General features: G+C 45.7%; 1 protein-coding gene across 1 annotated transcript in view; it reads left to right on the top strand.

The window, feature by feature from the left end:
* The window catches only part of LOC143981641 (uncharacterized), a 44,726-nt gene extending 30,247 nt beyond the window's left edge, over window positions 1-14,479 (top strand). Inside the window, exon 5 of the mRNA XM_077479632.1 lies at window positions 12,607-14,479. Within this exon, the coding sequence (XP_077335758.1) occupies window positions 12,607-12,849 (243 nt within the window). The 3' untranslated portion in view covers window positions 12,850-14,479. The remainder of the gene's footprint in view (window positions 1-12,606) is intronic.
* The last annotated feature ends 266 nt before the right edge of the window (window positions 14,480-14,745 follow it).

The following is a 14,745-nucleotide window of genomic DNA, read 5'->3' as shown; positions in this document are numbered from 1 at the left end:
ACAACAAGTTCTGATGGATAATATAAAAAGATTTAGAAATAAAATGTATATGTAGCACTGACCCCCAAAGGAGCTGCTGGTTTGATTTGGGCCTGCACTCTGCTAATGAACCCCCACTGAATTGGCTCAGTCCCCTTGACACAGCTGTGGTGCAATACAATACAGTACAATATAACACAATATACCTGTATTGTAACCTCAGGATTCACTGGCTCCACCTGCTGGGAGAAAACAATACTCCACACAACTGGTTACTTAACCACCGTATATTTTACTGTAAATATATTCAAATAGGTGATTACAGTAATTGTGCTGTCATCCCAACATAGAATGACAGGACAATTAATGTTAATAGAACAGTTACAAACAATATGCATATATATGGAAGCTCCCCCTACTTTTATAGCTATGCGTGAGATCTCACTTAAAGTACTCAATCTTTATGTTCTGATCTTCGCTAGCTAGGATATTTCCTTGTGATTTGTAATCCAAGGGTTAAAGTAATTCAAGTTGAGTTAAAGATGCTCCTGGAGTAACTTCAGTAACTGTGATACAAAGCTTGAGATGCAAGAGCTAGGCCTTATGCCTGCCTAGTGTCAGTTGTTATACTCCTCCTCCGTAAGACTACATATCCCAGCGAGGCCTGTATATATAAGTCTGACTAGGTTCAAAAGTTAATAAACTGTGGGCCGCAACCCACTCACCAACTGGATCGGAGCTCTGTATGGTATCTTTGGTCCGGTGATTGCAGCTTGCTTCTCTGTTAACTGGCTCCGTCATTCCATTCTGCTATGCTGGGTGAACCTGGTCCTCTGATGCTCAAACAAGTGTCTCTCCAGTCTGGTCACGGTGTCTCTGGCACCAGCAGATCACTCACACAAACTGTTGGAGTTGCGCTCTGCAATGGCTGTAGGCCGCTTATTCTGGGAGGCCTCCTCACAAGTCCTCACAGGCAGGCCATGCATTCAGAAGAGAGCTAAAATGGCCGCTCAGGCTCCTTTTATGTCCTACCCAGCATGCACTGTCAGAGAGGGTGTCCATGAGTAGGTCACCAAGCATACTGGGTAAAGGTCAACCTTCCAAAGTAAATAACAGTCACTTCCTGTATTCAGTCTTTGTGCTTTGTGAAAGCAATATTCGTTTCAGTTCACTACCTGTGTTTGGCCGCTCGATGGCGCCAAATACTAAGCTATAGAATTGTCCATAGGCTTACATTGTAAAACATCAACATTACATTAATAGGCAAAAGTTAACAGTGCTACATATATATTTAAAAGCAATGTAGAGAAGTCTAGATCCGTAAGAATACCTACCACTAAGTATGGTTACAAAGTTGCTAATAGCAGGGACAGATAAAATCTCATATCAGAATATAACATCAGTGGGAGAATACTAAGCAATCCAGGATCCCATGCATACACTTTTAATCAAGCTTCACAAGACGCTGGTGGTCAGTAGTCTATTCCACACAGCATAGAGAGCAGCTGAAGAGAAAAAATCTATGTCAGAGAAGAAACAATAATGGTAGTAACTAAAATGCAGAGGAGTGTAGTCAATGACAAGCATTACAACCAAACAGGTAAGTATGTTATGAGACATAAAGGTATACCCCTGGGAGACAGCCGGACACTGTGCACAAAGCTGAGGCTACAGCGCTGGCTATTTATAGTGGAGGAATGTATCCCCACACCCAGTGAGGTGGTGTCTAATGACGCAATCGCGTCAGAGCATCACAGAGAGCTTGTGAATTATGGGAATTGTAGGCAGCGTTACACGCGGACTCCGCTCGGTTCACGCATGCATACCAGGGACACAAAGGCTAGAAAGGTGAAGTTACAGCCAGGGTGAATAGAAGAAACTATATGTGCCATATTGTTAACATGCGCACATATGAAACAAACAAAAACAGAGAAGGAAAAGATCAATAAAGTGTCTTCGCTTCCAGACACAAACGTGGTAAAACACGGTAAAACGCCACTAAATCACAGTGAAAATCGTGGCAAAACGGGCGTTTTTAAACGCCGGTTTCAGCATTAAAAAACATGTGTCCAGCAGAGTTTGCCCTGGCGTCTCATGTGCATGAAGCCAAAGGTCGGTGGATGCCCAGTCCCCGCAAAGTTTCATGGATAGAGAGCATAGGCTAAACAAGTGAACACTAGAAAAGACAGATACATAAATGTTGTGTACATCATACTTTCATTGTTCATGGGTATAGTAAATAGTAAATTTGGTCAAAACAGTAGAAAAATAATATGAAATGCATTACTGTGTATTATATAATATCTCCTTAGTCCATTTATGGAGCCCTATACTTGTTGGATAGTAGTCACTGTAAGTAAAGCGGAAACAACAAATAGTTTCAAATATTGCAATGAACATAATCAGTTCAGGAGAAGAAAAGAAAAAGGCCAGAAAGGAAGAAAGAGAAAAAAGAGAAAAAGATGGAACAAAGGGAGAAGTCTAAATGTAAGGAATCCAAACATTCTATCTGATAGGGTCAGACGCAAATAGGTTTTTACAGGAAAGGTTTAAAGCTCATCATGTCATTCAGGCCCGGATAACAGGTGGCCCATAAACTATGCACCCATTTGGGTTTCTTTTTGGAGAACTTTGATCAAAGTTTCCTCCTCGAGGATCTTCATTAATACAGTCGAGGGCAGCAAATTTGAATACCTGTGGGTCATAGTGATGGCCCATGGTGGTGTTCAAGAGACCACTGGTAGCATAGTATACATGGTCTTTTCTCTTCCAAAATGGCCTGATCGTCTTGCCCACATAAAAGGCTCCACATTGGTAGAGAATAACATATATTACTCCCCTGGTTTGGCAAGTGATATGATGTCGTAGGAAATGGATCTGGCCATTTGGAAGAGGAAAGGAGGATCCTACCAAAAGTAAATCACAGAAATTGCATGTACCAAAACAGACCCAATTGGTCTTGAGATCTATCTTCGGTTTTACAATAATGACTCCGTACTAACCGATCTCACAGATCCTGAGCACCAAAAAGTAATCTCGGGTTTAGATCCTATATATTTATTCACTACCAGGTCTGCTAGTAAAATGGGCTAATGTTTTTTAATTATTGATCGTATTTTCTGATGTTGGTCAGAGTAGGTGGTTATGAACCTCACAGCATTGGAATCTGCTTTCTTAGGCCCTGAAAAAAGAATCGTATTCCTGGGTCTGGCTGCAGCTTTTTTAAAAGCTTTTTTGAGGCTGGTGTTACTATACTATCTAGCCAAGAATCGTTCGTATAAGCAATCTGCTTCTTGTTTGAAATTGGCCTCACTCGAAAAATTGCATTTCAGATGCAAATATTGACCAAAAGGAATGCTTTGGATCAAAGACTGGGGATGTGCACTTGATGCGCGTAAGATTGTATTACCGCTGTGGGTTTACTATATAGTGATGTAGTAATCACACCATCAGCAGCAATGTTAATAGTGATGATGAGATATGCAATGGTGGTTTGGCTAGATTGCATAGTAAATTTCAAGTTATAGTCATTACGACTTAGCATGGCCATAAACTCATCCAATGCTTTTGGTGGTCCCGCCCACAGTAACAAAATGTCATCTATGTAGCGGAACCACCGAAGCACAAATGAAAAAATATCTGCATGTTCCTCCTTTGAAAACAGACCCCCCCAAGGTACAGGTTCACATAAGAAGGTGCACAACACTCATAATGAAATACTCACATTAGAACTAGGGATGAGCTTCGAGTTCGAGTCGAACTCATGTTCGACTCGAACATTGTCTGTTCGCCTGTTCAGCGAACAGTGAACAATTTGGGCTGTTCGCGGCAAAAAGCCGGAACACCGTGTACCAGTCTATGGGAGAAATCTAAAGTGCTAATTTTAAAGGCTAATATGCAAGTTACTGTCCTAAAAAGTGTATGGAGACCTGGGTCCTGCCCCAGGGGACATGTATTAATGCATAAAAGTTTTAAAAACTGCAGTTTTTTCGGGAGCAGTGATTTTAATAATGATTAAAGTGAAACAATAAAAGTGTAATATTCCTTTAAATTTCGTACCTGGGGGGTGTCTATAGTATGCCTGTGAAGGAGCGTATGTTTCCCGTGCTTAGAACTGTCCCTGCACAAAGTGTCATTTCTGCAGGAAAAAAAGTCTTTTAAAATCACTCGTGGCTACAATGAATTGTCGGCTCCCGTAATACAGAGAACACTCAATGAGTGTTCTCTGTATTACGGGAGCCGACAATTCATTCATTGATAAAAAAAAAAAGCATGGGGTTCCCCCAAATTCAATTACCAGGCCCTTCAAGTCTGGTATGGATATTAAGGGGAGCCCTGCGTCAAATTTAGAAAACAAAATTGACATGGGGGTCCCCCAAAAAATCCATACCAGGCCCTTTATCCGAGCACGCAACCTGGCAGGCCGCAGGAAAAGAGGGGGGGATGAGGGAGCGCCCTCCTTCTGAACTGTACCAGGCCACATGCCCTCAACATTGGGAGGATGCTTTGGGGGTCTGTGACCCCTCAAAGCACCATGTCCCCATGTTGATGGGGACAATGGCCTCATCCCCACAACCCTGGCTGGTGGTTGTGGGTGTCTGCGGGCGGGGGGCTTATCAGAATCTGGAAGCCCCCTTTAACAAGGGGACCCCCAGATCCCGACCCCCTCTGTTTGAAATGGTAAGGGGGTACAAAAGTACCCCTACCATTTCACAAAGAAAGTGTAAAAAATAGTTAAATAAGACAAACACACTTTTGAAAAATTCCTTTATTAAAAATAAAAAAAACATCTCTCTGGGGTCCATCGATGGCTGATCTGATCCAGCGACGGGTGATTTCTCAGTCCAGCGCAGTCCATCCATGCATCCTCTGTCTCCACTGTCGGAGACACTGCGGGATGCCGGCGCCTGACGTTTCTTATATTAGGAGGAAGGGGCCACCCATCACCTGACCCCGCCCCCTCTGACACTAGTGGGGGAAACTGGGCTTCCCCAATGATGTATGGGTGACCCCGCTCCCCTCTGATGTAACGCAGGTTTCCGTTACATCAGAGGGGGCGGGGTCACCCATACGTCATTGGGAAAGCCCGGCTTTCCTCACTAGTGTCAGAGGGGGGCGGGGTCAGGTGACGGGTGGCCCCGCCCTCCGCATATAACAAACAGGCCGCCGGGATCCCCACAGTGTCTCCTCCGTGGAGACAGAAGATGGATGGATTCGCTGCGCTGGATAAGACCAGCCATCGCTGGACCCCGGAGAGATGATCATCCGTCACTGGATAGCAAGAGTGGATTACCACCACTGGAATCATTTTTTTTATTTTTAATAAAGGAATTTTTCAAAAGTGTGTTTGTCTTATTTAACTATTTTTTACACTTTCTGTGAAATGGTAGGGGTACTTTTGTACCCCCTTACCATTTCAAACAGGGGGGGCCGGGATCTGGGGGTCCCCTTGTTAAAGGGGGCTTCCAGATTCTGATAAGCCACCCGCCCGCAGACCCCCACAACCACTGGCCAGGATTGTGGGGATGAGGCCCTTGTCCCCATCAACATGGGGACATGGTGCTTTGAGGGGTCACAGACCCCCAAAGCATCCTCCCAATGTTGAGGGCATGTGGCCTGGTATGGTTCAGGAGGGGGGCCGCTCTCTTGTCCCCCCTCTTTTCCTGCGGCCTGCCAGGTTGTGTGCTTGGATAAAGGGTCTGGTATGGATATTTAGGGGGAACCCCATGTCAATTTTTTTTTTTATTTGATGCGGGGTTCCCCTTAATATCCATACCAGACCTGAAGGGCCTGGTAATTGAATTTGGGGGAACCCCACGCTTTTTATTTTTTTATCAATGAATGAATTGTCGGCTCCCGTAATACAGAGAACACTCATTGAGTGTTCTCTGTATTACGGGAGCTGACAATTCATTATAGCCGCAAGTGATTTTAAATGAATTTTTTTTTCTGCAGAAATGACACTTTGTGCAGTGACAGTTCTAAGCACGGGAAACATACGCCCCTTCACAGGCATACTATAGACACCCCCCAGGTACGAAATTTAAAGGAATATTATACTTTTATTGTTTCACTTTAATCATTATTAAAATCACTGCTCCCGAGAAAATTGCCATTTTTAAAACTTTTTTTTTGCATTGATCCATGTTCCCTGGGGCAGGACCCGGGTCCCCAAACACTTTTTAGGACAGTAACTTGCATATTAGCCTTTAAAATGAGCACTTTAGGTTTTGAACGTTTGAGTTCCATAGACTTTAATATGGTTCTAAAGTTCACACGAAGTTTAGGTCTGTTCGCAGGTTCTGGTGCGAACCGAACCCAGGGGGTGTTCGGCTCATCCTTACTTAGAATGAAGCCCCCTGCTGCAGTCCCTGCACACAGCTCCGGCCGGCGACATCGCTTCCGGAGTTATTTCCGGGTATCGTGGGCTCCAGCACTGTGATTGGCCGGAGCATGCACGCGGGAGCCGCCAGTAATGGCACGAACGAGCTGATGCTTCAGTGCGCATATGCCGATGACATCAGCACATGCTTATACAGGGGATATCTTCTAAACTGTGCAGGTTTAGGAGATATCCGGGTTAGCTACTGGCGCCTGCAAAGCACCCCAGTGTGAAAAGGGCCTAATTATATGCTTACCATAGTAGGTGAGGTTGAAAAAAGACACAAGTCCATCAAGTCCAACCTATGTGTGTGATTATATGTCAGTATTACATTGTATATCCCTGTATGTTTCGGTCTTTCAGGTGCTTATATAATAGTTTCTTGAAACTATCAATGCCCCCTGCCTGTGGAAGGGAATTCCACATCCTTGCCGCTCTTACAGTAAAGAACCCTCTACGTAGTTTAACCACTTCAATACCAGGCACTTTCCTCCTTCCTGCTCAGGCTGACGCTGTTTAAATCACAATTGTGTGGTCATGCTACACTGTACCCAAACAAATATTTCATCAATTTGTTCCCACAAATTGAGCTTTCTTTTGGTTGTATTTGATCACCTCTGCTGTTTTCATTTTTTGCTTAACAAATAAAACAATACCAAAAATTTTGAAAAAAAAAAAGTTTTTCTTTGTTTCTGTTATAAAATTTTGGAAATAAGTACGTTTTCTCCTTCACTGATGGGCACTGATGAGGCTGAACTGATGGGCACTGATAAGGTGGCACTGATGAGCACAGATGAGGTAGCACCAATGAGGTGGCACTGATAGGCAGCACTGATGGGCACTGATATGCAGCACTGATGGGTACTTATGGGTGGCACTGATGGGCACTGATGGCATGGATGGGCACTGATAGGTGGCACTGGTGGACACTGATGAGTTGCACTGATTGACACTGATAGATGGCACTGATGGACATCACTGATTAGGAGGCACTGATGGACATCACTGATTAGGAGGCACTGGCAGGTATTGCTGGTGGGCACTGCCATCATGTGTGGGCACACATTGCATTGCCACCCATGGCCACCAGGGATGCCATTCCTGGTGGTCATCAGTGGTGCCATCCCTGGTGGTCCTGGGTGGGCATCAATCAGCACAGACCCCCCTGTCAGAGCAGCAGCCGATTGGCTCTCCTCTACTTGCATCTATCAGACATGAGTGAGGAAAAGCCGATTACCAGCTCTTCCTGTTTACATCGTGATCAGCCATGATTGGACACGGCTGATCACATGATAAAGAGTCTCCGCCAGAGACTCTTTACCTAGATCGGAGTTGCGGTGTGTCAGAGCGATGTCATATGACGTCCAGTCAGGATAACACAACCACTTTGCCGACTTCATTTTGCTATATGGCGGGCGGCAAATGGTTAAGATTAAACCTCTTTTCTTCTAATTTTAATAAGTGGCCACGAGTCTTGTTAAACTCCCTTCCACAAAAAAGTTTTCTCCCTATTGTGGGGTCACCAGTACGGTATTTTTATATTGAAATCAGATCCCCTCTCAAGCGTCTCTTCTCCAGAGAGAATAAGTTCAGTGCTCCCAACCTTTCCTCATAACTAATATCCTCCAGACCCTTTATTAGCCTTGTTGCCCTTCTTTGTACTCGCTCCATTTCCAGTACATCCTTCCTGAGGACTGGTGCCCAGAACTGGACAGCATACTCCAGGTGCGCCGGACCAGAGTCTTGTAGAGCGGGAGAATTATTGTTTTATCTCTGAACTTAACACCCTTTTTAATGCATGCCAATATTCTGTTTGCTTTGTAAGCAGCAGTTTGGCATTGCATGCCTTTGCTGAGCCTATCATCTACTAGAACCCCCAGGTCCTTTTCCATCCTAGATTCCCCCAGAGGTTCTCCCCCCAGTGTATAGATTCTTTGCAGCCTCAGCTGTACTGGACAGGGAATGAATGGGAAGTGTTCTGTGCTGAGCAGCTTCATATTCATTTACAAACTGAAGCATTGGAAACACTGTTTCCTATGCTTCAGATATGATTGAACACAGTGAGTGTGTTCATTTAGAAAAGGAAGGGGCTAGTACATGACATATTGATTAGCACCTTCCCCCACTCTCCATTCTGAAACATCCCCTGCAGCAGCCAGGAGGAGAGGAGAAGAGGGAAACCAGCAGTGCTGCAGTGGAGGACGTAACACTGGGGGAAGCCCAGACAGTAGGGGAATAACCACTTCACATAGTGATTAGAGTGTTCCCAGGCACACCTGGCACAACCCCTGCACAGGGTCTATGGGTGAATATGTGGCAGGACTCCAGCAGAGAGGCAGCACAGTCTCCAAATAAAATCATTTGATTTGCCAGTCCAGAGAGACAACCAATTAGTGGTGAATACAACCTTCTCTATTTTATAAATACTATATTATATATTGACTCTCTTGAACAATGGCGTCACTAGGCTTGGTGTCACCTGGTGCTGTAAAACATGGTGTCACCAACCCCCGACCCCCTTGGGCACTGCATGAAGCCGGGATGGGATCTGTGGAATGGATGGAGCCAGGATAAGATTGAGGCGAAGGATGGTGCCAGGATAGGATCAGGGAATGCTGGAGCCAGGATAAAATTGGGGGGAAAGATAGAGCTGGGATGGAATCAGGGTGATGGATGGAGCAGGGATTGGATTGGGGGGAGGGGTGGAGCCAGGATAAGATTGGGGGGAATAATGGAGCCGGGATGGGATTGGGGGAAAGGATGGAGCCAGGATAGGATTGGGGGGAAGGATGGAGCCGGGATGGGATTGGGGGGAGGGATGGAGCCAGTATAAGATTGGAGGTAAGGATGAAGCCGGGATGGGATCAGGGGAATGGATTGAGCCAGCATAAGATTGGGAGGGAAGGATAGAGCCGGGATAGGATTGGGGAAAGGATGGGGCCAGGATAGGATTGGGGGAATGGATGGAGCCAGGATAAGATCAGGGAAAGATGGAGCCGGGATAGGATCAGGGTAGTGGATGGAACTGGGATGGGATCGGAGTGATGGATGGAGTTGGGATGGGATTGGGGGAAGGATGGAGCCTGGATGGGATCGGGGGAATGGATGGAGCCAGGATAAAATTGGGGGGAAAGATAGAGCTGGGATGGAATTCGGGTGATGGATGGAGCAGGGATGGGATTGGGGGGAGGGATGGAGCCAGGATAAGATTGGGGGGAATGATGGAGCCGGGATGGGATTGGGGGGAAAGGATGGAGCCAGGATAGGATTGGGGGGAAGGATGGAGCCGGGATGGGATTGGGGGAGGGATGGAGTCAGTATAAGATTGGGGGAAGGATGAAGCCGGGATGGGATCAGGGGAATGGATGGAGCCAGGATAAGATTGGGAGGGAAGGATAGAGCCGGGATAGGATTGGGGAAAGGATGGGGCCAGGATAGGATTGGGGGAATGGCTGGAGCCAGGATAAGATCAGGGAAAGATGGAGCCGGGATAGGATCAGGTTAGTGGATGGAACTGGGATGGGATCGGAGTGATGGATGGAGTTGGGATGGGATTGGAGGAAGGATGGAGCCAGGATGGGATCGAGGGAATGGATGGAGCCAGGATAAGATCGGGGAAGGATGGAGCGGGATGAGATTGGGGAATGGATTGAGCCAGGATAAGATCGGGGGGAAGGATGGAGCCAGAATGGGATCAGGGGAAGGATGAACACAGGATGGGATTGGGGGAAGGATAGAGCTGGGATGGGATCGGGGGATGGATGGAGCTGGGGTGGGATCGGGGAAAGGATGGAGCTGGGGTGGGATTTGGGGAATGGATGGAGCCGGGATGGGATTGGGGGGATGGAGCCAGGATGGGATCTTTGATTTGTGGGGGGTGCTTTGGGAGGGGAGAGGAATTCTGCTGGGGGAGCCAAACTTTAAATCATGCCCCCTAAAAATCAAAAGAAAATCTTATTTTAAATTAAAAGAAATTGATTTCAATGAAAAAAATATATATTTTTTTATTTTTTTATTTTTTTAAATCATCAATTTTTATCCACCCTGATCCTGGCACAATTCTACTGAACTCTCAATGATTATAAGGCCTGAGATCTGAGTTAACTAAGTGGGTCACACCTAAACAGTATTCCTAGTGATTTATAAGTTGTTTTTGGGGGTGACATTTACAAGCTTTGCACACGTATCAAGCTTTAGGCGTTTGTTTCCTAAGGGGTTGGCTAAGGGGTGGAGAGCAGTTATAGAGGCAGAGACTCATTTTTTGGATGCAAAGATTTAAACACACAATTCGCTCGTTTACATGTGCACACATTGAAGTCTATGGAGGCAAAAAGTGGCTGAATACACAAAAAAAGTGTAGAACGCATGGCCACTGAGTGTACAAGTGTGACCAGGGACAACTATACATAATGAAATTCCACATATTGAGCATAGTCCGGGATAGGGAAATTAGCTGAAAAACACTAAAGTGTGAATAGGGCTTACATACTCCACCGAGCTTCACAGTTGGGAGGAATTTCAATACTTATTTTCTTTAAACAAAATGCTGGGTACATGTATCTATTAAATATAATGCCTACATATCTCTGTACCCCAGGGCTCTGGAGGATGCCCACCTCTAGAGAGAAGAACAATAGTGCTGAATTTCATGCATTTGTGACATTTGTGCCTGCGGCCGTATGGAAGAATAAAAATTATATATACCAGTATTATGAAATGAAACATCTCTTCTGATAATGACTGAAGTCTCCATTAATCAGGACATTTCCACTTCAACAGAATATTTTTTTTTTTTAAAACACAGAACTGAGATAGCCAAAGCTGTGTGATCATGGTTTATACAGTAAGGCCAATCAAACCCATGCATTAGATTTGCTGGCTCTAGTTATCCTCTTCAATTTTTTGTTTACTCCAGAGCTTTACATACTTCTTCTATCATGGCATTTTTTTTTGCTTTTGTTGTTTTTATATTTATTTTAAAAAAACTGTCTAGCATCTGTGGTAGTGAGCCCTTGTGAATCAACATTTGGGGAGTTCCCCAGGAAGTGGACTCTAAGCCCCAGCCTGCGTCTTCACCAGGGCCTCTGATGGTGGAGATGGACTTGCCACAAGCTGGAACCAGGTTGCACCCCCCAGGCAGGGCTGGATTAACGTAGGGGCTATTGGAGCTGCAGCTCCAGGACCCTACCTTAATATAGGCCCAGCCACCCAAAAAGAACATACTGCTCATGAAAAGCAATGGGCCACCAGAGTTTCACCCCTGATGGGCCCTGCATTATGCATGCACCGCCTGGGCAGGGGGGTGAGATTGATAATGGGCACCCCATGAGCAGTCCTAACGGAAGCCTGGTGCACGCCAAAGCAGGGCTCTTGCAGAAATCTGGGGCTTCCATAGTCTTAGACCTGCTCAGCTGCACTCTTTCAGCTCAGAGTGCACGCCAATGCACGGCCCTTACGGCAACCTGGCAAATGAAATGCCAGGCTTCCCTTGTTTCCATGTGCCCTTTAGAGTTTGGGCTCATGCCAACACAGGCTCTTAGAAACACAGAAGGGTGCCCCCTAAAAGGCCCACCAAAATCCTCAGCACCAAACACACGATGCTCTTAATCCGGCCCGGCCCCCAGGTATACCCAGCTAAGGATGTGGAGACCACTTGCATGTTCAGAATACAACAGCAAGATACAACAGGAAATCCAGGCGACAAGCTGAGGTCAGGACGGGCAACAAACAACCACAGACGGTGAAAAAAAAAGCCAAAATCTGTACAAGGGTAGTCAGTCTGTCAATCCAGAATCTGTACATGGGGGCTGCTCTGTGCAAAAGAACGGCACAGAGCAGGTAAGTATAAAAAAATAAAATTCTTTTTAAATTTAGGAGCATTTCATAAAGAAAATTCTTGCCCAATATTTCTCCGTACATTGGTGCCCTATGGTTTTCTGTGATCTCTCAGTATCCTTACACTCTCTGTATATGGGGTCAGGAAAACATCTCCAATTATAAATGATGAATATTCTTGTTGGGGCAGTTAGTGTATGACTAAAGACCGAATACTGTGTAGAAAGTGAAGTCACACAATGGAGTGTATGGAGGTGGTCAGGGATGGTGAGGGCCTCCAGAACGTCTTGGGTGCCACCAACTGGCTTCTTATGCAATAAACACCCCGGTAGTCACATTGACCGTGGACAGTCAGTGAATGGACAGAGTATCACTGCTATAAAACCTGTTAATCAATTTTATGTTCACAGATCCATATAATGAGATCCCTACAAACCAAGTATCTGGAGAAGAATGTATCTTTGCACACTCTGGAGAGTGGAGATGTGCCCACTATGGGGAATGAAGCTGTGTATACTATGGGCAATGGAGCTGTGCCAGATATAAACAGAGAAAGTATTTTTCCTGCGCTCGTGAAGGCGGTATTAGTATGGAATGGTAGTACTTTCAAATGGTGGAAAGCAGAGGATGATCATGCGTGTCCCGCTGCCTAAACTGATCAGGGCTGGTCCAAAGAAGGCCGAGTGAAAGGTACGTTATGTAGAGTGTTGTGATGTAGACAGTTCCAGAGTAAAGGAGAATCCATCACTCACCAGGTGATACACCTCCAAATCAGCCACTCCTCTGTATGTTGGTCTACCACATTGTACAGACTTTCTTTTGTTTTCCAACACTTCTGCATTCCTTTGAGCATTTGCCCTTGCATGGGCATGTCTAACTTTTAATGTATACTTTGTAACCTAGTTTTTATGAATAAGTAGTAACTTTTTGTATTTATCCACTTTGTATTAGCCCTTGTACACACGGTCGGAGATTCCAACGGAATGTGTCCGATAGGACCGTTTTGTCGGATATTCCGGCTGTGTGTGGTCTCCATCGGACTGTTTCCGTCGGACCAAGTTTTCCAACTTGTCCGTAAAATTTTCCGACAAAATGCTCCGATCGGACATACTCCGATCATGTGTAGAGAATTCCGATCGGACAAAGTGCCACGCATGCTCAGATCAAATTCCTACACCAAAGCTATTGGCTACTAGCGTGAACGTAGTCCCGTCGTAACGAAATAACGTCATCACGTCGGATTTTCCAACAACTTTGTCCGACCGTGTGTATACAACAGTTTTGGACAAAATCCGTCGGACAAAATCCGACTAATTTGGTTGTCGGAATCTCCGACCGTGTGTAGTGTACAAGGGCTAAGAATAAATTGTATTGTCTTGTTTCAAGCGTTGGATCACACACCTTCCACTCCTTTGTTTCAATAAAGCTGTGCCCACTATGAGCAATGGAGCTCTGTATTCTATGGGCAACGGAGCTTTGCACACTATGGGGAATGGAACTATGTACACTATGGGGAATGGAACTATGTACACTATGGGGAATGGAACTATGTACACTATGGGGAATGGAGCTGTACCTATTATGGAGAATGGAGCTGTGTACACTAAGGGGAATGAAGCTGAACATAATATGGGAAATTGAGCTGTCCCCACTATGGGGAATGGAGCTGTGTACACTATGGACTATGGAGCTGTACCCACTATGGCAAATAGAGCTGTACCCAATATTGGGAATAGAGCTGTGCCCACTATGGCAATGGAGCTGTGCCCACTATGGGCAATGGAGCTTTGCACACTATGGGCAATGGAGCTGTGCCCACTATGGGGAATGGAATTGTGCCCACTATGGGGAGTGTAATTGCACCCACTATGGAGAATGGACCTGTGCCCACAATGGGGAATGGAACTCTGCCCACCATGGAGAACAGAGCTGTGCCCTCAGCTATATAAGGGTAGGGGCAAAGATGGTCATGACATCATTGACCAAATAGGGCGAGTGATAATATTTAGTCAATGATGTCACTGCTATCTCCACCCCTTTGTGATGACAACTATAGGTAAGGATGGGCATCCCTATTTATATATGAAGACTATCATTGTAGGGACAGTTAGAATATGGAGAATGGAGCTGTGCCCACTATGGAGAATGGAGCTGTGCCCACTATGGAGAATGGAGCTGTGCCCACTATGGAGAATGGAGCTGTACCCAATATAGGGAATTGAGCTGTGCCCATTATGGGGAATGGAGCAGTGCCCACTATGAGTAACAGAGTTGTGCCCACTATGGAGATGTGCCCACTATGGGGAATGGAGCTGTGCCCACTATGGGCAATGGAGCTCTGCCCACTATGGGGAATGGAGCTGTGCACACTATGGGGAATGGATCTGTGCCCACTATGGGGAATGGAGCTGTGCCCACTATGGGGAATGGAGCTGTGCCCACTATGGGGAATGGACCTGTGCCCACTATGGGGAATGGAGCTGTGCCCGCTATGGAGAAAAGAGCTGCAGGCACTATGGGGAATAAAGCTGTGTACATTAAAGAGCAGG

Source organism: Lithobates pipiens, unplaced genomic scaffold (genome assembly GCF_037356315.1).
Source record: "Lithobates pipiens isolate NorthernLeopardFrog02 unplaced genomic scaffold, aLitPip1_a1.2 Scaffold_16, whole genome shotgun sequence".
In the NCBI taxonomy this organism is placed as follows: Eukaryota; Metazoa; Chordata; class Amphibia; order Anura; family Ranidae; genus Lithobates; species Lithobates pipiens.
Note: the sequence above shows the minus strand (reverse complement) of the source record. Positions and strands in the feature narration are given on the sequence as shown.